This window comes from Oncorhynchus masou, chromosome 9 (genome assembly GCF_036934945.1).
Source record: "Oncorhynchus masou masou isolate Uvic2021 chromosome 9, UVic_Omas_1.1, whole genome shotgun sequence".
Lineage (NCBI taxonomy): Eukaryota > Metazoa > Chordata > Actinopteri > Salmoniformes > Salmonidae > Oncorhynchus > Oncorhynchus masou.
The window spans coordinates 22,834,316-22,858,396 of NC_088220.1; the positions used below are offsets into that span (position 1 = coordinate 22,834,316).

The 24,081-nt window shown below is 45.2% G+C and overlaps 1 protein-coding gene across 1 annotated transcript; it reads left to right on the forward strand.

Moving 5' to 3' along the window:
• The first annotated feature begins 599 nt into the window (after nucleotides 1-599).
• On the forward strand, nucleotides 600-17,266 carry LOC135545698 (kelch-like protein 3). The gene is made up of 17 exons (XM_064973498.1): nucleotides 600-1,125; nucleotides 1,746-1,859; nucleotides 2,187-2,293; nucleotides 2,461-2,582; nucleotides 3,779-3,941; nucleotides 4,350-4,459; nucleotides 6,233-6,349; nucleotides 6,992-7,141; nucleotides 7,488-7,605; nucleotides 7,725-7,922; nucleotides 8,332-8,400; nucleotides 8,441-8,489; nucleotides 9,263-9,414; nucleotides 10,364-10,504; nucleotides 10,621-10,764; nucleotides 10,951-13,829; nucleotides 13,911-17,266. Exons 1-16 carry the CDS (start codon nucleotides 1,106-1,108, stop codon nucleotides 10,977-10,979), a joined length of 1,803 nt encoding a protein of 600 aa, XP_064829570.1. The 5' UTR covers nucleotides 600-1,105; the 3' UTR covers nucleotides 10,980-13,829; nucleotides 13,911-17,266.
• The last annotated feature ends 6,815 nt before the right edge of the window (nucleotides 17,267-24,081 follow it).

Consider the following 24,081-nt stretch of genomic DNA (forward strand, 5'->3'; position numbering starts at 1 on the left):
TAAAAGACTCTCAGACCATGAGAAAGAAGATTCTCTGGTCTGATGAAACCAAGATTGAACTCTTTGGCCTGAATGCCAAGCGTTACTTCTGGAGGAAACCTGGCAGCATCATGCTGTGGGGATGTTTTTCAGCGGCAGGTACTGGGAGACTAGTCAGGATCGAGGGAAAGATGAACGAAGCAAAGTACAGAGAGATCCTTGATGAAAACCTGCTCTAGAGTGCTTAGGACCTCAGACTGGGGTGAAAAGGACAATGACCCTAAGCACACAACCAAGACAATGCAGGAGTGGGAGAAACTCCCCAAATACAGGTGTGCCAAGCTTGTAGCTTCACACATAAGAAGACTTGAGGCTGTCATGTCATCTCTGCCAAAGGTTCTTCAACAGTACTGAGTAAGGGGTCTGAATTCTTAGGTAAATGTGATATTTCCGTTTTCATTTTTAATAAATGTGCAAATATTTCTAAAAACCTGTTTTTGCTTTGTCATTATGGGGTATTGTATGTAGATTGATGAGGGAAAAAAAACCATTTGATCCATTTTAGAATAAGGCTGTAGGTAACAAAATGTGGAAAAAGTCAAGGGGTCTGAATACTTTCAGAATGAACTGTATGTATATCAATATTCTAAAGTTGATATGATGAATATTGATACTATTATCTATAAAGTTACCTCATGAATGGCTACTTTGTAACCGACTGTCCCAACGACTTCTCTTGGGTGGATTCTTCTTCTCCTCACCGGACACTCCGTAACCTAGCAACGCGGGAGCAAGTGGAACCAAGATGTTCCTCCGTGGAACAACGCTTTGCCGATTGAAATGGGGCCGCATGAAGCAGCAGTGGTGACTGGGGAAAACATTCTCTACCCTTCCTTAATCAGTTCTCAGAAAATACATGTAATAGTTTAAGGTAAAAAGGAAAGAAGCAGTAACCATGGGAAGATGCTTGCTTATTATTAGCTAGGTTTATTTGTCAGCTAATGAATGAGTCAATATTCGATTATAAGCAATTTCATGCTAGTGTTGCGTTGGACTTAGTTTGGACGAGACATTTTGTGCATGTGCCCGTTGCCAGCCCCTGTACTTATTTAGCACATCTGATATCATGGATTGTATAACCTTGGGGTAAGTTGACATAATAGTCGGGATGAAAGTGTACGCTTCCGATGAATTCAGTACAGCTGTTGTCGGATTACTTGCAACATGATTTGGCATATTCCATGATAGCTGGATGACTTGCTAGTTTAGCTAACTAACGTTACTGTACTGCACTGCCTCGTTGGTTTGTCAATGTAGTTATAGTATTAGCAATCTAAGCGAACGGCGTGAGTATAATGTAGCCCAAGACAACTGTATGTTACCTACCGTACTTTGTTAGTACGTTCGTCAATAAGAGTGGCACATACTTATTGTAACGTGGTTCTAGTAACCAAGTAACGTTACTAGCTAGCGAAAGAGCTGCCAAATTACTAGCTACGAACATCAGCAGCTAAATTACTGTGTTAGCAACTGTAGCTAGCTACTGTTGAAGCATACATTACAATACTTTATTGTAATTTTAAATGCGTGTTCAGTTATTTTGAGTAACACGAACTTATCTCTAGCATTGTCTTTGGAATGACAGTGGGGTTTTGTTAATACCATTTTTGTACAAGTCAAAGGACTGGGGTTATTATGAATGAGGTTAATGATCTTGAGTTATCTTGGGTGGGCCTATTAATGTCCAGTTTATTGTCCTTGACCAGTCGAGAATCTAATGACCAGCAGCTGACCTGTGACCCCGAGGAAGATGTGGGGATGCACACCTTCAACCACACCCATATGAGAAAGGCATTTCAGCTGATGAATGACATGAGGAGGTAGGTTGGTTTCACCCCTGCCTAGTATCCCCTTTTTTCATCACTGAAAATAAGCCATGTAATGGCCTTTGTAAGATGTTGATATAACCCAGTGTCATTAGACACAGTAATAGCCTTCACATTATACATAATGGCTTATCCTTGGCACCGAATAGTCTACTTTGCAATGAATGACCTAATACTACAGTAACCTCGGCACACAGCTGGAGCACTTATTTACAGTTGACAGTTATTTATAAATCATCAGTATGATGTTGACAGTTATTTAGAAATCGCTCAGTATGGTGATTTGGGAAAACACTGTTCAACCATCTTTTGTGTTTACAGTAAGAATATGCTGTGCGACGTTCTGTTGGTGGCAGGAAATGTAGAGGTGACAGCTCACAAGTTGGTGCTAGCCTCCTGCAGCCCCTACTTCTGTGCCATGTTCACAGGTATTTGTGTGTATATAGGCTACATTTGTAATCATTGTGAAAGCCGCGGGTCAAGTGAAAGATGTTGTGAATGTGAAGCCCACTTTATTGTGACAGTGAGATTATTTTTTTCCTCATATCACATAAAACCTTCTCAAGTGGGTTCTCTCGCTGTGTGTGGTGGACAGGGGACATGAGTGAGAGCAAAGCCCAGCAGGTGGAGATCAGGGATGTGGATGGCCAAACACTAAAAAAACTGGTGGACTATATCTATACAGCTATGATTGAAGTAACGGAGGACAACGTTCAGGTGAGCTACAGCGTCCCTATCTGTGTCCTCCGACATGTCTAAGTGCTTACAGCAGTGGAGTCAATGGATTCTTTCATGTTGCTTTGGCATGCCTTCATTGGTCTCTTCAGAATTATACATTTTATGTGGCATAAAGTTGTCTCCCCCTACCAGCCCTTTCCCTTTCTCCAGCATTACCAGTCTGCTCCTTCCTTCCTTGCTGTTGAGGCCAAGGTTTCTGCAGGCAGGGCTTTTCCTCTTATTATTAGCTCAGGAAATGTGCATGGAGGGAGAGGAAATGCTCTCAATGTTTGCAACATGCCTGCTTTGTGTGTGTGTGTGTTTGTTTTAGAATGGCATCCAAGCCTTGTCATTTGATTGGCTCATTTTTCATTGTATGTGTGTGTGGTGCTACGGTATTTTCCATTTTAGCTCTCAGAATGTGTGGGCCACAACTGCTGAAAACACCCACTATAATATTTAGCCTGCAGCTCCCTGTTCAGACCTAAGGGCAACAGGCAAAAATGAAATCACAGGCCTAAATTAAAGGAGAGCCTGGCTGAGTGACCTAGTTTCTGTGTGCCTGCCTGTGTGGGGATGTCGACAAATGGGAGAGCTGGGCTGCCTGTTAAAGCACACAATATTACTGAAGGACTGGCAGGCTGGAGGCTAATAAACCAGAGAAGCCAAATGTCTCCTTTAGAATTGACCACCGTGTACCACCGGTAAACATCATTCTAGTTGTCCGGCTATAGTCTGAGAGCCAGGGCTGCAGAGTTCTCCTGTTATCCCTGCTGTCTCTGTTTTGGGTTTTTCACAGCTTAAGCTCTTATCCTAGTAAATATGTGGCTGTTTCTGACTCATTGTCCATTCTGAGTGGCACTGACATTATGGATCATGGCCCCCTGTAGATGAAGTTGGGGCTCTGTTTGGGTTGCCCTTAATTTTGGTATTAACCCCACTCTGGAATTGAAATAAGTTTGCTTCCCATAGATTCCTCAAACCATTGAATAGTATTCAAATCCTCTGAATTGAAAACATGGAGATTTGTTTGGTGTTAGAAATGAATGACAAGGAGAGCATTTTCCTGCTGTGTATTCTATTAATTGACCAAATGATATTGTCTTGTATTGGGCCCACCTTCTCTCTCTGATGGCTGAACTGAGAGTATCCAGTCTCCTGCTGCGTGTTCTGATCCCTGTGTTGTGTCTCTGTAGGTGCTCCTGCCTGCAGCCAGCCTCCTGCAGCTGATGGACGTGAGGCAGGTGTGCTGCGAGTTCCTGCAGAGCCAGCTGCACCCCACCAACTGTCTGGGCATTCAAGCCTTCGCCGACCTCCACACCTGCACACAGCTCCTCAACCAGTCCCATGCCTACTCTGGTTAGTGGAGCCCCACCTCACTTTTACGTTTCACCAGGCAGAGAGTGTAAGCCTAGCGGAGGGGATGGAGAAACTGCCCTCTGTCTTGGTCAGTCAGTATGAACAGATTGCCGTTAAAAAGCATACAGTGGGTATTTATGACATACTACTTTGAGCTTCAAGTGAAGGGAGTTCTTGACTCAGACTGCTTTTAGAAGATGTGACCCACCCTGGCTCTGTTTTGCATGGACCTCGTTCTGCTCAAAGCTTGTAACCCATCTAAATGTCAACACGTTGACTCCACGTTGTAGAGACGTGGTAAACTGCAGGGGCTTGCTGGCCGTATGCTGACAACCTTTGTCATTGCTCAGGGGTGTAACCGTGAACAGTCTAGTTGTCTGTCTAACTGTGTGCTTGTTTGTTTAACAGAGCAGCATTTTTCCGAGGTGATGCTGGGAGAGGAGTTCATGGGCCTGTCTCTGCAGCATGTGTGCGGTCTCATATCCAGCGACAAACTCACCGTGTCCACAGAGGAGAAGGTAGGCCAGCCACCAGAACATCCCAAACCAACCCCTTCTTTTCTGTTCAGGGACAATGCAGCCTCATATCCTATTCTAACCTGTGAAGTGAGGATTGTGGCAACTCCTTCTCTTTGCTATCAATGAGCTCAGTACAGCTCAGCTCTCAATCTCTCTCCTCCTGGTCTTCCTCAGACAACACTTATCATAACAACAGGCTTCCCATCACTCACCATGACAATAGACTCCCCATCTCTCACCATGACAATAGACTCCCCATCTCTCACCATGACAATAGACTCCCCATCTCTCACCATGACAATAGACTCCCCATCTCTCACCATGACAATAGACTCCCCATCTCTCACCATGACAATAGACTCCCCATCTCTCACCATGACAATAGACTCCCCATCTCTCACCATGACAATAGACTCCCCATCTCTCACTCCCCATCTCTCACCATGACAATAGACTCCCCATCTCTCACCATGACAATAGACTCCCCCTCTCTCACCATGACAATAGACCACTCCCCATCTCTCACCATGACAATAGACTCCCCATCTCTCACCATGACAATAGACTCCCCATCTCTCACCATGACAATAGACTCCCCATCTCTCACAATAGACTCCCCCTCTCTCACCATGACAATAGACTCCCCATCTCTCACCATGACAATAGACTCCCCATCTCTCACCATGACAATAGATTCCCCATCTCTCACCATGACAACAGATCCGACTCCCGATCGCTCCCCGTGACAGCAGAGTCCCATCCTGCTGTAATAGAGGACAGCCCTTTCACAAACAGCCTGGTCCCAGTCCCAGAGTGACTTACCACAGAGGGAGAGAGAGCTGTACCTGAGCTGCTACTGCTGTTGCTACTGCTGTTGCTACTGCTGATACTCTTGCTGCTACTCCTACTGCTGTTGCTACTCCTGTTGCTGCTACTGCTTTTACTACTGCGGGCACTACTGCTGGCACTACTGCTACTCTTGCTGTTGCTATTGCTGTTGCTACTCCTACTGCTGTTACTACTGCTGGCACTACTGCTGTTACTATTGATGGCACTACTGCTGGCACTACTGCTGTTACTACTGATGGCACTACTGATGGCACTACTGCTGACACTACTGCTGGCACTACTGCTGTTACTACTGATGGCACTACTGATGGCACTACTGATGGCACTACTGCTGACACTACTGCTGGCACTACTGCTGGCACTACTGCTGTTACTACTGATGGCACTACTGATGGCACTACTGCTGACACTACTGCTGGCACTACTGCTGGCACTACTGCTGTTACTACTGATGGCACTACTGCTGCCACTACTGATGGCACTACTGCTGACACTACTGCTGGCACTACTGCTGTTACTACTGATGGCACTACTGATGGCACTACTGCTGGCACTACTGCTGACACTACTGCTGGCACTACTGCTGCGGACCCACCACTCCATGCCTCAGGCTCCACTTGCTAATGTGTTTACAAAGCAAAGTAGCCGCCTCCTCTTCAACCGATGTACACAGCAACATGACACCAGCCCTGTCTCTATCTGGCCCCCGTCTCCTATCTATCCATTCACAGCTCTGATCCTCTATCTTCAGGGATTAGAGCAGGAGAGTGGAGGAGCAGGTTGTATGAGAAATAGCAAGGGATGGTAGATGGCTGTCTCAGTCTGTGTTCAGGTAAAGGAGGGGAGTCAGCACAAGTCAGATCCAGTTCCTGTTCCCCTCTTGGTAAATGTAATTAACCCTTTGTGTTCTCTCTCTCTCCTCAGGTATTTGAGGCCATTGTTGCATGGATAAAGCACGACAAGGAGGCTCGTCTGGAGCACATGCCAAAGCTGATGGAGCACGTTCGTCTGCCATTACTGTCCAGAGATTACCTAGTACAGGTGGGTCCTACTGTCCAGAGATGACCTAGTACAGGTGGGTCCTACTGTCCAGAGATGACCTAGTACAGGTGGGTCCTACTGTCCAGAGATGACCTAGTACAGGTGGGTCCTACTGTCCAGAGATGACCTAGTACAGGTGGGTCCTACTGTCCAGAGATGACCTAGTACAGGTGGGTCCTACTGTCCAGAGATGACCTAGTACAGGTGGGTCCTACTGTCCAGAGATGACCTAGTACAGGTGGGTCCTACTGTCCAGAGATGACCGAGTACAGGTGGGTCCTACTGTCTAGAGATGACCTAGTACAGGTGGGTCCTACTGTCTAGAGATGACCTAGTACAGGTGGGTCCTACTGTCTAGAGATGACATAGTACAGGTGGGTCCTACTGTCCAGAGATGACCTAGTACAGGTGGGTCCTACTGTCCAGAGATGACCTAGTACAGGTGGGTCACTCAGCACTACCATTCACCTTGTTGTCAGATAGCATGAATAATTAATCAAGCATCCACATGCTCCATCATACAAATCAAACTGTGATATTTGAAAACCCACTGCATTGTTTTATTCAAGATGGTGTACTTGACAGATAGTGAACTTGTTTCATGTGTCTGTATTGCTCACTGTGCTGTGTCCTGTGGAGCAGATAGTGGAGAAGGAGGCCTTGATCAAGAACAACAACTCCTGTAAGGACTTCCTGATCGAGGCCATGAAGTACCACCTCCTACCCGCTGACCAGCGCCACCTCATCAAGACCGACCGGACACGCCCACGCACGCCTATCAGCATGCCCAAGGTCAGACAACACTTGCATCACACATGGACACACACACACACGTTTGTTTTACTATCCTTGTGGGGACCAAAACATTTATTCCAATAAAACCTTTGAAATAAAATCTTATTTTCCTTAACATAACCTTAACCCCTATCTCCTAACTCTAAACCTAACCCCTAAGCCTAAATTAGCCTTTTTTACTTTACTTGTGGGGAACTGGGAAATGTCCCCACAAGTGAGAATGTTTCTTGTTTTACTATCCTTGTGGGGATTTCCTGTACCCTCAAGGGGAGCAATACAAGCTCTCACACACAGTTATTCATACCCACTGACTGAACCAACCGGAGCCCTATTGTTGTGTTAGGTGATGATAGTGGTGGGTGGGCAGGCTCCTAAGGCCATCCGTAGTGTGGAGTGCTATGACTTCCAGGAGGACCGCTGGTACCAGGTGGCTGACCTGCCGTCCAGACGCTGTCGAGCAGGTAAACACACCTCCTTCTGGCCGCTGCTACCTCTGAAATCACACACTCCTCTCTGACTTGTCTGTTCTACTGGGCAAACCTAAAAGCTTTTAATGTCTCCTCTCCTCTCGCTTTCTCAGGTGTGGTGTTCATGGCAGGGAGGGTGTACGCTGTGGGAGGCTTCAACGGCTCGTTGCGGGTCAGGACGGTGGACATGTACGACGGGATGAGAGACCAGTGGACCACAGTTCCCAGCATGCAAGAGCGGCGCAGCACTCTGGGGGCAGCCATGCTGGGGGACCTGCTCTATGCTGTGGGGGGCTTCGACGGGAGCACAGGTACACAGTCCTACACCGCTCTTCTCCCCTTGCATCACCACTGCCCAAGACCAGTGTGTAGTCAAAGAAAGTGTGTTGTCTAAGTGTCCCAGCAGTCCTTTGAGAGGCAGTGGAGCGTGTTGCAGTGTGACTGAATGGAGCTTGGAACAGTAGTACCCCCAGGATGAATGTCTAGATTGTGTGGTTGGGCACAGTGGTGATGTCACTCTGACTTTATGTGATGAGAGAAAATTAGTGTTACTGATACAGTGGAGAGGAAAGAGGACAGGGGAGAGGAGAGAGCATTAGTGTTGGCCAAGTGTTGTGCCCTGCTTTCAGAAGGTAATTTAGAGCTGCTTTGTTAACTCTTTCTTCTCGCCCTTTTCCCTCCTTCCTTTTCTCCCTCCTTCCTTTTCTCCCTCCGTCTCAGGCCTGTCATCAGTGGAGACCTACAGCTATAAGACCAATGAGTGGATGTTTGTTGCTATAAGACCAATGAGTGGATGTTTGCTTTTTTGCTCCTCAGTGTCTATATAGAGCTTCTCCTCAGTGTCGCAGTAGTGTCGGAGTGGGAGTGGCTTCTCCTCAGTGTCTATAAGAGAAGCTTCTCCTCAGTGTCTATAACAGTGCTCAGTTTTATGAGCTTCTCCTCAGTGTCTATATAGAGCTTCTCCTCAGTGTCTATATAGAGCTTCTCCTCAGTGTCTATATAGAGCTTCTCCTCAGTGTCTATATAGAGCTTCTCCTCAGTGTATACCAAACATTAGGAACACCTTAATAGTGAGTTGCACCCCCACACCCCCTCCTCAGAACAGCCTCAATTCACTGGGGCATGGACTCTACAAGGTATCGAAGGTGTTCCACAGAGATGCTTGCCCATGTTGACTACAATGTTTCCCATATTTGTCAAGTTGTCTGGATGGACCATTTTTGATACACATGGGAAACTGTTGAGTGTGAAAATCCAGCAGCGTTGCAGTTCTGGACACAAACTTGTGTGCTTGGTACCTACTAAAATACCCCGTTCAAAGGCACTTACATTCTTGGTCTTGCCCATTCCCCTCTGAATAGCACATATACACAGTGCATGTCTCAATTGTCTCAAGGCTTAAAGCTTATTTAACCGGTCTCCTCCCCTTCATCTACACTAATTGAAGTGGATTTAACAAGTGACATCAATAAGGGATCATAGCTTTTACCTGGATTCACCTGGTCAGTCTATGTCATGGAAAGAGCAGGTGTTCCTAATGTTTTGTCCACTTAGTGTCTATAGTGTTTCTGTGCCTGTGTATTTGTCAGATTCCTGTCTGCGGTTGTACTTTGAGCATCTCTTTGTATGTGTTCCTCGTTGTATTCCTCAGTGGGTGTGTGTTGTGTTGTACAGGCAAGCTGTATGCAGTGGGTGGCTACGACGGGGCGTCACGGCAGTGTCTCAGCACGGTGGAGGAGTACAACCCAGTCACTAACCAGTGGGGCTACATGGCTGACATGAGCACCAGACGCAGCGGAGCAGGTGCAGACAGTCCTCACCATCAACAACCCTCTCCTTATCACAGACTATCTATCCTATGTGTTTAAAAGCAGGCAATGCTACCTCTGTGCCGCACAGACACACTGCACTCACACTGTCAGTGTCCACAGAGACATGGGAGTGCTGTGACTTTAAGTCCAGGAAATGTGTAATGGAGCTGCGCAGTATGATATGTGGTATAGGACTATATATAGAGTTGTAATGGGCTCGACTAACCTCACACAGTCACTCTTACTCTCTATAGAGATCCTTGGAAATAGGCAAGGTGTCACAAGACCCAAGGTCTTGTACATAAAAATATTCTATTGGGATGGTTTCTCTCTTTCCCAAAGGGTTCTGTTGTGTATTTTCCCTCCCGTTCTGTTAGCTTGGTTCTGTGAGAGTGTCTCTGTCTCAGTGAAGGTTGTTGTTCTGAATGTGATCTGGTGGAGGTCCATTGGCCTCTCTGTGTGTGAGCCTCCTGGCTCTGAATGTGTGTGAGTGTCCTGTGCTCATTGTGCAGTCTGCTCAGCTGGCCAGAGGAAGTAGCACCAACACAATGCAGTCCGTTGATTCCTATGGACACTGCCTGGGTTCATCCAGGACTCTACTGCTAACTAACTTACTGGCCCATTAGCTAGGAAGGAACAGCACAACCATATCAGTGAAAATGAGACAATACATGATGTGGTTTTAATGCACTGCAAGCAATATTTTCTTTGCGTAGGCATACACCAATCTAAACCCAATGAGCACTGAAATAAGATAATTGCCGTAGAGGTAGATGGCCCACTTAACAAGAGAATTACTGGGAGTGATCGCTCCTCCTTGTGGGTAGTTAATGGACTGCAGTTATTGCTGGGAAACATCTGTAGCTTGTGCAAGTATATGTGTTTGTGGAAATAGATATAACCAGACGTGTGTGTGTGTGTGTGTGTGTGTGTGTGTGCAGGTGTTGGGGTGCTAAGTGGGCAGCTGTATGCAGCAGGGGGTCATGATGGGCCCCTGGTGAGGAAGAGTGTGGAGGTGTACGACCCACCTAGTAACACCTGGAGACAGGTGTGTGACATGAACATGTGTCGGAGGAACGCTGGTGAGTAGTCTGATGCAACACACACACTCCCCTATGCCCAAATGTTCTGCATATCATTGTCTCTGGAGTGTGTGTGTGTGTGTGACTCACTAACCTCATCCCCTGTGTTCATGCAGGTGTGTGTGCTATAAACGGACTGCTGTATGTGATTGGAGGAGACGACGGCTCTTGTAACCTCTCCTCAGTGGAGTATTACAACCCTGCCACAGACAAGTGGAGCCTCATACCCACCAACATGAGAAACGGACGAAGCTATGCAGGTAACCTTTCACCTTTTACCTTTCATACCACCTTTCAAATGCTTGTCTCCGCATCCAAACTCAGAACCTTCTCCTTTGAAGAATTAAGACATTTTGGTCGTGAGATGGTTTGATGTTGAATGTGTTATGCTGCATTTAGTGTGTTATTAATCGCTGTCCTGATATACATTGCTATATCCACTCAAGGTGTATCCGTTATAGACAAGCCTTTATGACTATCAGGCCCTGACGGCAGCAGGACCCCACAGCCACAGGTAGCAATCAAAGGGAGCCACACAGACGTCTGATTTCACAGTCAACTCCATGGAGTAACACTAGCCTGACGGGTGGCTCAGGAGGGAGGGAGACCCCAGCCCGGACAGTGCTCTGCGGAGCTGCAGTCTCAGCCCTGTAACTCTAACTGCTTTCCTTCCAGGCAGAGTGGACTTGAGAGAGACATTGGCTTCCATGGTCAAAATGACCCCAAGACTCAACAAATCTGCCTGGATGAGAGTGTCTTAAGACTGGAGGGGTCTGTTTTCCTTCAGCCTCACAGGGGGCCATTTACATTAGTATTAGGAGGGCCTCACTCCCCTCAGACTCCTTACAACTGATCAGAGGGGGAAATAAACTGGCCTTGTTTTAAGGGATGGACTAAATGAGCTAGGACCAAGAAGAAGGTTGTTGATTGGCCTGGGAAACTAGACTGCAGTCAGTCTGCGGCGTGGGACTGTGACCGTGCAGACACACATTGTGCTAAGACGGGCCTCTCAAACCAACAATGAGCTCTGGCAGTGTTGTAGTACTTGAGTCTGACTCAAGTCCCGATTTTCATGACTTGTGATTCGGACACGCCTTTTGGTGACTTGTATTTGCACTTGGACTGGATAGGCTACTATAATAAGGAGAATATTAGCAGCACTGGGTGCGCAGAGCCTCGAGGGTTCTGTTCTCTAGCAGTGGGAAGGACGTGCCACACACAGCCTACATCAGCTGGCGAGCTGCGGGGGAGCAAGACCGCAAGGCAGGCGCCGCCTCCAATCATTGGCTGCTACACATCGCACAAGCAACTTTCTTGTTTCCCCATAACCATTAGTCACCAGCTTACTATTTAGCTTTGCCTGGTTAAGAAACACAAACTGGTTTTTGAAATGTAAAACAGTACTAGTGTTGAGTTTAATAGTAAACAACATTGTAGCTATTTGTCTCTCTCTACCCTGAGGATAGAGAAGTAAGTTGTCTTTGAATTTGTCGTCCCGCTCTAGCCGCCCACTTTCCCCCCTGCATCCCATCGCCAGGGATGTATTCATTACGGAAACTGTTTACTGTTAAAGAACCAGGGATGTATTCATTACGGAAACCACTTACAGTTTAAGAACCAAACGGAGAAAAGGAAACTGGGAGGGAAGTACCTGAATTTGTCCAATAGAAACTCTTGTTTGCGGTTTCCGTTTGGAGTAAATGATTTGGAAAAGTTTTGCAACAAAATCGGTTTAATGGTTATACCCCTGGTTCTGACAAGTCTCCCTTTAGTTTTCATTCTGCAATAAAAAACCTAATCAAATATCAGTGGGCAGCAGCTGAGAGCCTGACTTAATTTATGTAGTAAATAAGTAGTGAAACAGGTATAGAGTAGAACTTGTGAGGTAGTGATGATTAGTAAGTGAGGTTTATTTTTTCACGAGGGAGTGGTGATAATCAGTCATTTGGTGGCAACTAGAAACAATGGCTTAATAAGACCTATTATAAATTGATGGACTAGTGACCTGACTCATGACTCGAACTTGAACTTGACTCGGACTTCAGCCATAGGGACTCGTGACTTGACTTGGACTCGAGCACAGGGGACTTGGGATTCGAGGTTTAGTGACTCGACCACTGATGTAGAAATGCCCTGATAATCAGGTCAGTCTTTCTGTCCTCGATTGGAGACCTTATGGACTGCAGGACTGTGGCACTATGGTCACTACCAAGGTGAAACCAACAGGCTTTCACTGTCTGCAGCCTGATTGGGCGCTCCCTTTTTAATATCACCTGTACTACTGGTCTGAAGAACTCAGCAGGCAGACTGGAGGACCAACCTGGACCAGCATTTACCAGGAGCCACATGCCTCAAATACAATTTCCAATTTTAAATCGATATTGTATTTTTTCACATATTTGAATTGGCTGCAATGGGGCACCATGTTGATGTAGTGTTTTAAATGCACTGTAAAGACAACTGCAAAGTGATACCCAAGATACACTCAGTCTTAACTTGGCGCGCTCTATGTGCCATACTGTTTTCATAATGTGTCTGGGGGTTTGTTCACAAACCTTGTCTCTCTCTGAAGGAGAAGTGCCAAATTGATGCAAAAACAACGTTAGACAATGAACACCGTGTGTAAGAATGAATGCATTATCACCTTTTTGTTTTGTATTAAGCTAATTTACTGTAACATGAGCAAAATACTACTGTACAACTTCTGGATCAGGGCCAATAATTCTGGTTAACCTTATTTCAAGCTCAGAACATCTTTTACCAGGGTTGGGTTAAATTCCATTTCAATTAAATGTTCTCTTTTTGAATAATAATGAATCTCTTGACTTGAAGTGGAGTTGACCCCTACTGTCTTTGTCTACGCCTAGCCTAAACTGTAATTTTTTCACTGAGATTCTGGTATTTTAAATGATTCTATATACTGCACAATCTGTAGGTTTACTATGGTTAGCCACCCCAGAGCAATGTTGAAATATGCAGGACATAGGCAACTTGTATAATGTTAAGTATATTAAATATTTGATCAAGGTCAGTGAAATATTTTCTAAGGTTTATTGTGGATATTAAATGATAGTACCACCTTTAGAATTCTCTTGAGCATCAGTCCTCTGTTCAGGGAGTGGTTCAATTTGGGTACATGGTTACGTTGGTTCCATTTGGGTACATGGTTACGGTGGTTCCATTTGGGTACATGGTTACGGTGGTTCCATGAGGATACATGGTTGTGGTGGTTCTATTTGGAAAGGTGATTATGGTGGTTCCATTACTGTACATGGTTACGATGGTTCCATGAGGATACATGGTTGTGGTGGTTCTATTTGGAAAGGTGATTACGGTGGTTCCATTTGGGTACATGGTTACGATGGTTCCATGAGGATACATGGTTGTGGTTGTTCTATTTGGAAAGGTGATTATGGTGGTTCCATTACTGTACATGGTTACGATGGTTCCATGAGGATACATGGTTGTGGTGGTTCTATTTGGAAAGGTGATTATGGTGGTTCCATTACTGTACATGGTTACGATGGTTCCATGACGATACATGGTTGTGGTGGTTCTATTTGGAAAGGTGATTATGGTGGTTCCATTACTGTACATGGTTACGATGGTTCCATGAGGATACATGGTTGTGGTGGTTCTATTTGGAAAGGTGATTATGGTGGTTCCATTACTGTACATGGTTACGATGGTTCCATGAGGATACATGGTTGTGGTGGTTCTATTTGGAAAGGTGATTATGGTGGTTCCATTACTGTACATGGTTACGATGGTTCCATGAGGATACATGGTTGTGGTGGTTCTATTTGGAAACGTGGTTATGGTGGTTCCATTACTGTACATGGTTACGATGGTTCCATGAGGATACATGGTTGTGGTGGTTCTATTTGGAAAGGTGATTATGGTGGTTCCATTACTGTACATGGTTACGATGGTTCCATGAGGATACATGGTTGTGGTGGTTCTATTTGGAAAGGTGATTATGGTGGTTCCATTACTGTACATGGTTACGATGGTTCCATGAGGATACATGGTTGTGGTGGTTCTATTTGGAAAGGTGATTATGGTGGTTCCATTACTGTACATGGTTACGATGGTTCCATGAGGATACATGGTTGTGGTGGTTCTATTTGGAAAGGTGATTATGGTGGTTCCATTACTGTACATGGTTACGATGGTTCCATGAGGATACATGGTTGTGGTGGTTCTATTTGGAAACGTGGTTATGGTGGTTCCATTTTTCATTTTTATTTCTAGAACATCTGACTCTCTTCATAGAATCAAGGTCCCTTCCAAATCACCATGAGCAGTTTTACTTTACACTTTCAATGCTACTGAAACGAACCTGTCTTTTTATTAACTTGGACTATGCAGCTGACTGTGAGCCACCATTGTAAGATGTGGATTGGTAGGAGGTGTGTGTGTGTGACTCAGACTGGGAGTGTATGAGGATGACATCTGTAGTTGTCAGTGACTTTATTAGTGAATGCCATCAGCTCAGCAGCCATGTTTGTGGCCTTGTACATTACATTTCAAGCCACTTGTCATACGGAATTTAGGGCTACTTTCTGTATTGGTGGGAATAGTAATACACCATATATTATTACTAGCTATCTACAGCATGTCACTGACAATACGAGACTGAGCAGGGTCACAGGGGGAAGATCTCAATTGCATACTCCGCGTCCTCTCTCCTTGTCTCCTTCTCAAAACCCATTGGATGAGAAAGCCATAGGACCCTCACCTCTGACCTTCTCTTCCAATGGGATTTGAGGAGAGAGGACGCAAGGAGTATGCAATTGAGATCTTCCCAGTGTCCCTCTGGAGAGGTGTGGTCAGAGGTCAGAGCTGGACCACTCAGGGACCTGCACTGAGCTTGCATAACAACACCAGCATGGGTTTACAGTCCATGGGTCTCCAAAGCCCTGTAGGGCCTTACTGCGTCCATTCCACCCAACCTGTCCTCATATATCTTCAGCTGCTCGGTTTATGACCAATAAAAATGGCCTTGCATTTTAAGTGGGGGAAGTGTGGCCCTGAATCATTGTCTAACAGTGCGAAACATTAACACGATACTGTATGGGATCTTAGGATTCAGTAGGGACTGTGTATGGTGTTAATCTTTATATACAGTACCAGTCAAAATTTTGGACACCTATTCATTCAAGGGTTTTTCTTTATTTTTACTATTTTCTACATTGTAGAATAATAGTGAAGACATCAAACTATGAAATAACACATGGAATCATGTAGTAGTCAAAGTGTTAAACAAATCCAAATATATTTTTTATTTGAGAGCTTTCAAAATTGCTACCCTTTGCCTTGATGACAACTTTGCACACTCTTGGCATTCTCTCAACCGGATTCATGAGGCAGTCACCTAGAATGGATTTCAATTAACATGTGTGCCTTGTTAAGTTTATTTGTGGAATTTCTTTCCTTAATGCGTTTGCGCCAATCAGTGACAAGGTAGCGTTGGTATACAGAAGATAGCCCTATTTGGTAAAATTCCAAGTCCATATTATCGCAAGAACAGTTCAAATAAGCAGAGAGAAACGACAGCCCATCATTACTTTAAGACATTAAGGTCAGTCAATCTGGAAAATTTCAAGAACTTTGAAAGTTTCTTCAAATGCTATGATGAAGCTGATTCTCACGAGGACCGCCACAGGAAAGGAAGACCCAGAGTTCAAATAAAATCGTATTTGTCACATGCGCCGAATACAATAGGTAGTGAAATGCTTACTACAAGCCCTTAACCAACAATGCAGTTTTAAGAAAAGAAAAAAAAGGTAAAAGTAACAAATAATGAAAGACCAGCAGTAAAATAAGAACAGCGAGGCTCTATACAGATGGTACCGGTACGGAGTCAATGTGTGGGGGGGCACAGATTAGTCGAGGTAATATGAACATGTAGGTCGAGTTATTAAAGTGCCTATGCATAGATAAAAGAGAGTAGCAGCAGCGTTACCTCTGCTGCAGAGGTTAAGTTCATTACCAGCCTCAGAAATTGCAGCCCAAATAAAAGCTTCACAGAGTTCAAGGAGAATCAGGGCTTCATGGTCGAAATGCTGCAAAGAAACCACTACTAAAGGACACCAATAAGAAGAGACTTGCTTGGGCCAAGAAACATGACCAATGAACATTAGACCAGTGTAAATTCTCGTTCCAACCGCCATGTATTTGTGAGACGCAGAGTAGGTGAATGGATGATCTCTCATATGTGGTTCCCGACATAAAGCATGGAGGAGGAGGTGTGATGGTGTGGGTGTGGTTTGCTGGTGACACTGAGTTATTTAGAATTCAATGCTCACTTAACCAGCATGGCTACCACAGCATTCTGCAGCGATACACCATCCCATCTGGTTTGGGCTTAGTGAGACTATCATTTGTTTTTGTCAACAGGACAATGACCCAAAACCCACCTCCAGGTTGTGTAAGAGCTATTTGACCAATAATTAGAGTGATGGAGTGCTGCATCAGATGACTTGGTGTCCACAATCACCCAACCTCAACCCAGTTGAGATGGTTTGGGATGAGTTGGACCGCAGAGTGAAGTGAAAGCAGGGAACTCTTTCAAGACTGTTGGAAAAGCATTCCTCATGAAGCTGGTTGAGAGAATGCCCAGACTACAAAGCTGTCATCAAGGCAAAGTGTGGCTACTTTTAAGAATCTAAAATAGATTTGAATTTTTTTTAAACACTTTTTTGGTTACCACAGGATTTCATATGTGTCATTTCATAGTTTTGATGTCTTAACTATTATTCTACAATGTAGAAAATAGTAAAAATAAAGATAAACCCTTGAAAGAATAGGTGTGTCCAAAATTTTGACTGGTACTGTGTAACTGAATAAATACAGTTGAAGTCAGAAGTTTACATACACTTAGGTTGGAGTCATTAAAACTCATGTTTCAACCACTCCACAAATTTCTTAAACTATAGTTTTCAAGTCGGTTAGGACATCTACTTTGTGTATGACACAAATAATTTGTCCAACAATTGTTTACAGACAGATTATTTCACTTATAATTCACTGTATCACAATTCCAGTGGGTCAGAAGTTTACATACACTAAGTTGACTGTGCCTTTAAACAGCTTGGACAATTCCAGAAAAGATTGTCATGGCTTTAGAAGCTTCATATAGGCTAATTGACATAATTTGAGTCAATTGGAGGTGAACCTGTGGATGTATTTCAATGCCTACCTTCAAACTCAGAGCCTCTTTGCTTGACATCATGGGAAAATCAAAATAAATCAGCTAAGACCTCAGAAAAAAAATTGTAGACCTCCTCAAGTCTGGTTCATCCTTAGGATCAATTTCCAAACGCCTGAAGGTACCACGTTCATCTGTACAAACAATAGTATGCAAGTATAAACACCATGGGACCACGCAGCCGTCATACCGCTCAGGAAGGAGACGCGTTCTGTCTCCTAGAGATGAAGGTACTTTGGTGCGAAAAGTGCAAATCAATCCCAGAACAACAGCAAAGGACCGTGTGAAGATGCTGGAGGAAACGGGTACAAAATTATCTATATCCACAGTAAAACAAGTCCTTTATCGATATAACCTTAAAGACCGCTCAGCAAGGAAGAAACCACTGCTCCGAAACCGCCATAAAAAAGCCAGACTACGGTTTGCAACTGCACATGTGGACAAAGATAGTACTTTTTGGAGAAATGTCCTCTGGTCTGATGAAACAAAAATAGAACTGTTTGGCCATAATGACCATTGTTATGTTTGGAGGAAAAGGGGGGAGGCTTGCAAGCTGAAGAACACCATCCCAACCGTGAAGCACGGGGGTGGCAGCATCATGTTGTGGGGGTGTTTTGCTGCAAGAGGGACTGGTGCACTTCACAAAATAGATGGCATCATGAAGGAGGAAAATTATGTGGATATATTGAAACAACATCTCAAGACATCAGTTAAAGCTTGGTCGCAAATGGGTCTTCCAAATGGACAATGATCCCAAGCATACTTCCAAAGTTGTGACAAAATGGCATAAGGACAACAAAGTCAAGGTATTGGACTGGCCATCACAAAGCCCTGACCTCAATCCAATAGAAAATTTGAGGGCAGAACAGAAAAAGCGTGTGCGAGCAAGGAGACCTACAAACCTGACTCAGTTACACCAGCTCTGTCAGGAGGAATGGGCCCAAATTCACCCAACTTATTGTTGGAAGCTTGTGGAAGGCTACCTGAAACGTTTGACCCAAGTTAACCAATTTAAAGGCAATGCTACCAAATACTATTTGAGTGTAGTGTATGTAAACTTCTGACCCACTGGGAATGTGATGAAAGAAAGAAAATCATTCTCTCGACTATTATTTTGACATTTCACATTCTTAAAATAAAGAGGTGATCCTAACTGACCTAAGACAGGGAAATCTTACTCAGATTAGATTTGTGAAATGTGAAAACTGAGTTTAAATGTATTTGGCTAAGGTGTATGTAAAATTCCGACTTCAATTGTATATATGGATCTTTTTTTTTTTTTTTTTTACATAGATGTGGTGTCTGTCTTTTTGTGAAATATTCTATAATTTGACAATAATATATTACCATGATAAGAGTATAGCACACAAGCAAGGTGCAGTACGAAAGCTGGGATTCAATCCCATCGCCGATTTAGACAATGCAATATTTCCGATTGAGACAACATAACTGTGAATGTTGTCTCTGCAAACATTGCCTGCAGAAACATTGCCTTTAAAACTTGCATTGCGTGGCCTAAGGTTGTGTGTTACAGTCCCGCAGGGATCCTATGTACACTGAAGAAAAATATAAACGCAACATGTAAAGTGTTGGTCCCATGTTTCATGAGATGAAATAAAAAATCCCAGAAATGATCCATATGAATAAAAAGCTAATTTCTCATTTTGTTTACATCCCTGTTAGTTGGCATTCCTCATTTGCCAAGATTATCCATCCACTTGACATGTGTGGCATATCAAGAGGCTGATTTAAATAGCATGATCATAACACAGGTGCACCTTGTGCTGGGGACTAAAGGCCACTTTAAAATGTGCAATTTTGTCACACAACACAAGGCCACAGATGTCTTAAGTTTTGAGGGAGCACGCAATTGGCATGCTGACTGCAGGAATGTCCACCAGAGCTGTTGCAAGAGAATTTGTGTGCTGAGGAGTACTTCTGTCTTTAATAAAGCCCTTTTGTGGGGAAAACCCATTCTGATAAGCTGGGCCCGGCTGCCAGGTGGGTGGGCCTATGCCCTCCCAAGCCCACCTAAGGCTGCACCCCTGCCCAGTCATGTGAAATCCATAGATCAGGGCATAATGAATGTATTTCAATTGACTGATTTCCATTTATGAACTGTAAGTAAAATCTTTGAAATGGTTGAATGTTGCGTTTATATTTTTGTTCAGTGTAGTTACTAAAATACTTTAGATAAAGGTGTCTGCTAAGTGGTAATGAGTGATTCAGAAGCTAGAAATAAAGACGTGTTGGTCAAACTGTATTTGGAGAGCCTTATTTGGTCTATAGATACTCAATCATTAAACTATCAACCGCAACTGTTGATATGAAACGGTTTACTAGTGTTAGGGTTGAACTGGGGTGTGGACATGAAACTAGGCTGTGTTGAACCAGAGTATGGACATTAAGTTAGGGTTGAGCTGGGATGTGGACATGATTCTAGGGTAAGGGTTGAGCTGGGATGTGGACATGAAGCTAGGGTAAGGGTTAAGGTTAGGGTTGAGCTGGGATGTGGACATGAAGCTAGGGTAAGGGTTAAGGTTAGGGTTGAGCTGAGATGTGGACATGAAGCTAGGGTAAGGGTAAGGGTTGAGCTGGGATGTGGACATGAAGCTAGGGTAAGGGTTAAGGTTAGGGTTGAGCTGGGATGTGGACATGAAGCTAGGGTAAGGGTTAAGGATAGGGTTGAGCTGGGATGTGGACATGAAGCTAGGGTAAGGGTTAGGGTTGAGCTGGGATGTGGACATGAAGCTAGGGTAAGGGTTAAGGTTAGGGTTGAGCTGAGATGTGGACATGAAGCTAGGGTAAGGGTTAGAGTTGAGCTGGGATGTGGACATGAAGCTAGGGTAAGGGTTAAGGTTAGGGTTGAGCTGGGATGTGGACATGAAGCTAGAGGGTAAGGGTTAAGGTTAGGGTTGAGCTGGGATGTGGACATGAAGCTAGGGTAAGGGTTAGGGTTGAGCTGGGATGTGGACATGAAGCTAGGGTAAGGGTTGAGCTGGGATGTGGACATGAAACTAGGGTAAGGGTTAAGGTTAGGGTTGAGCTGGGATGTGGACATGAAGCTAGGGTAAGGGTTAAGGTTAGGGTTGAGCTGGGATGTGGACATGATTCTAGGGTAAGGGTTGAGCTGGGATGTGGACATGAAGCTAGGGGAAGGGTTAAGGTTAGGGTTGAGCTGAGATGTGGACATGAAGCTAGGGTAAGGGTAAGGGTTGAGCTGGGATATGGACATGAAGCTAGGGTAAGGGTTAAGGTTAGGGTTGAGCTGGGATGTGGACATGAAGCTAGGGTAAGGGTTAAGGTTAGGGTTGAGTTGGGATGTGGACATGAAGCTAGGGTAAGGGTTAAGGTTAGGGTTGAGCTGGGATGTGGACATGAAGCTAGGGTAAGGGTTAAGGTTAGGGTTGAGCTGGGATGTGGACATGAAGCTAGGGTAAGGGTTGAGCTGGGATGTGGACATGAAGCTAGGGTAAGGGTTAAGGTTAGGGTTGAGCTGAGATGTGGACATGAAGCTAGGGTAAGGGTAAGAGTTGAGCTGGGATGTGGACATGAAGCTAGGGTAAGGGTTAAGGTTAGGGTTGAGCTGGGATGTGGACATGAAGCTAGAGGGTAAGGGTTAAGGTTAGGGTTAAGCTGGGATGTGGACATGAAGCTAGGGTAAGGGTTAGGGTTGAGCTGGGATGTGGACATGAAGCTAGGGTAAGGGTTAGGGTTGAGCTGGGATGTGGACATGAAGCTAGGGTAAGGGTTAAGGTTAGGGTTGAGCTGGGATGTGGACATGAAGCTAGGGTAAGGGTTAAGGTTAGGGTTGAGCTGGGATGTGGACATGAAGCTAGGGTAAGGGTTAGGGTTGAGCTGGGATGTGGACATGAAGCTAGAGGGTAATGGTTAAGGTTAGGGTTGAGCTGGGATGTGGACATGAAGCTAGGGTAAGGGTAAGGGTTGAGCTGGGATGTGGACATGAAGCTAGGGTAAGGGTTAAGGTTAGGGTTGAGCTGGGATGTGGACATGAAGCTAGGGTAAGGGTTAAGGTTAGGGTTGAGCTGTGATGTGGACATGAAGCTTGGGTAAGGGTTAAGGTTAGGGTTGAGCTGCGATGTAGACATGAAGCTAGTGTAAGAGTTAAGGTTAGGGTTGAGCTGGGATGTGGACATGAAGCTAGGGTAAGGGTTAGGGTTGAGCTGGAATGTGGACATGAAGCTAGAGGGTAAGTGGTTAAGGTTAGGGTTGAGCTGGGATGTGGACATGAAGCTAGGGTAAGGGTTAAGGTTAGGGTTGAGCTGGGATATAGACATGAAGCTAGTGTAAGAGTTAAGGTTAGGGTTGAGCCGGGATGTGGACATGAATCTAGGGTAAGGGTTAGGGTTGAGCTGGGATGTGGACATGAAGCTAGGGTAAGGGTTAGGGTTGAGCTGGGATGTGGACATGAAGCTAGGGTAAGGGTTAGGGTTGAGCTGGGATGTGGACATGAAGCTAGGGTAAGGGTTAAGGTTAGGGTTGAGCTGGGATGTGGACATGAAGCTAGGGTAAGGGTTAGGGTTGAGCTGGGATGTGGACATGAAGCTAGGGTAAGGGTTAAGGTTAGGGTTGAGCTGGGATGTGGACATGAAGCTAGGGTAAGTGTTAGGGTTGAGCTGGGATGTGGACATGAAGCTAGAGGGTTAAGGTTAGGGTTGAGCTGGGATGTGGACATGAAGCTAGGGTAAGGGTTAAGGTTAGGGTTGAGCTGGGATGTGGACATGAAGCTAGGGTAAGGGTTAAGGTTAGGGTTGAGCTGGGATGTGGACATGAAGCTAGGGTAAGGGTTAAGGTTGAGCTGGGATGTGGACATGAAGCTAGGGTAAGGGTTAAGTTTATGGTTGAGCTGGGATGTGGACATGAAGCTAGGGTAAGGGTTAGGGTTGAGCTGGGATGTGGACATGAAGCTAGGGTAAGGGTTAAGTTTAGGGTTGAGCTGGGATGTGGACATGAAGCTAGGGTAAGGGTTAGGGTTGAGCTGGGATGTGGACATGAAGCTAGGGTAAGGGTAAGGGTTGAGCTGGGATGTGGACATGAAGCTAGACGGTAAGGGTTAAGGTTAGGGTTGAGCTGGGATGTGGACATGAAGCTAGGGTAAGGGTTAAGGTTAGGGTTGAGCTGGGATGTGGACATGAAGCTAGGGTAAGGGTTAAGGTTAGGGTTGAGCTGGGATGTGGACATGAAGCTAGGGTAAGGGTTAGGGTTGAGCTGGGATGTGGACATGAAGTTAGGGTAAGGGTTAAGGTTAGGGTTGAGCTGGGATGTGGACATGAAGCTAGGGTAAGGGTTAGGGTTGAGCTGGGATGTGGACATGAAGCTAGGGTAAGGGTTAGGGTTGAGCTGGGATGTGGACATGAAGCTAGTGTAAGGGTTAGGGTTGAGCTGGGATGTGGACATGAAGCTAGGGTAAGGGTTAAGGTTAGGGTTGAGCTGGGATGTGGACATGAAGCTAGAGGGTAAGGGTTAAGGTTAGGGTTAAGCTGGGATGTGGACATGAAGCTAGGGTAAGGGTTAGGGTTGAGCTGGGATGTGGACATGAAGCTAGGGTAAGGGTTGAGCTGGGATGTGGACATGAAACTAGGGTAAGGGTTAAGGTTAGGGTTGAGCTGGGATGTGGACATGAAGCTAGGGTAAGGGTTAAGGTTAGGGTTGAGCTGGGATGTGGACATGAAGCTAGGGTAAGGGTTAAGGTTAGGGTTGAGCTGGGATGTGGACATGAAGCTAGGGTAAGGGTTAAGGTTAGGGTTGAGCTGGGATGTGGACATGAAGCTAGGGTAAGGGTTAAGGTTAGGGTTGAGCTGGGATGTGGACATGAAGCTAGGGTAAGGGTTAGGGTTGAGCTGGGATGTGGACATGAAGCTAGGGTAAGGGTTTAGGTTAGGGTTGAGCTGGGATGTGGACATGAAGCTAGGGTAAGGGTTAGGGTTGAGCTGGGATGTGGACATGAAGCTAGGGTAAGGGTTAAGGTTAGGGTTGAGCTGGGATGTGGACATGAAGCTAGGGTAAGGGTTAAGGTTAGGGTTGAGCCGGGATGTGGACATGAAGCTAGAGGGTAAGGGTTAAGGTTAGGGTTGAGCTGTGATGTGGACATGAAGCTTGGGTAAGGGTTAAGGTTAGGGTTGAGCTGGGATGTAGACATGAAGCCAGTGTAAGAGTTAAGGTTAGGGTTGAGCGGGGATGTGGACATGAAACTAGGGTAAGGGTTAGGGTTGAGCTGGGATGTGGACATGAAGCTAGGGTAAGGGTTAGGGTTGAGCTGGGATGTGGACATGAAGCTAGGGTAAGGGTTAAGGTTAGGGTTGAGCTGGGATGTGGACATGAAGCTAGAGGGTAAATGGTTAAG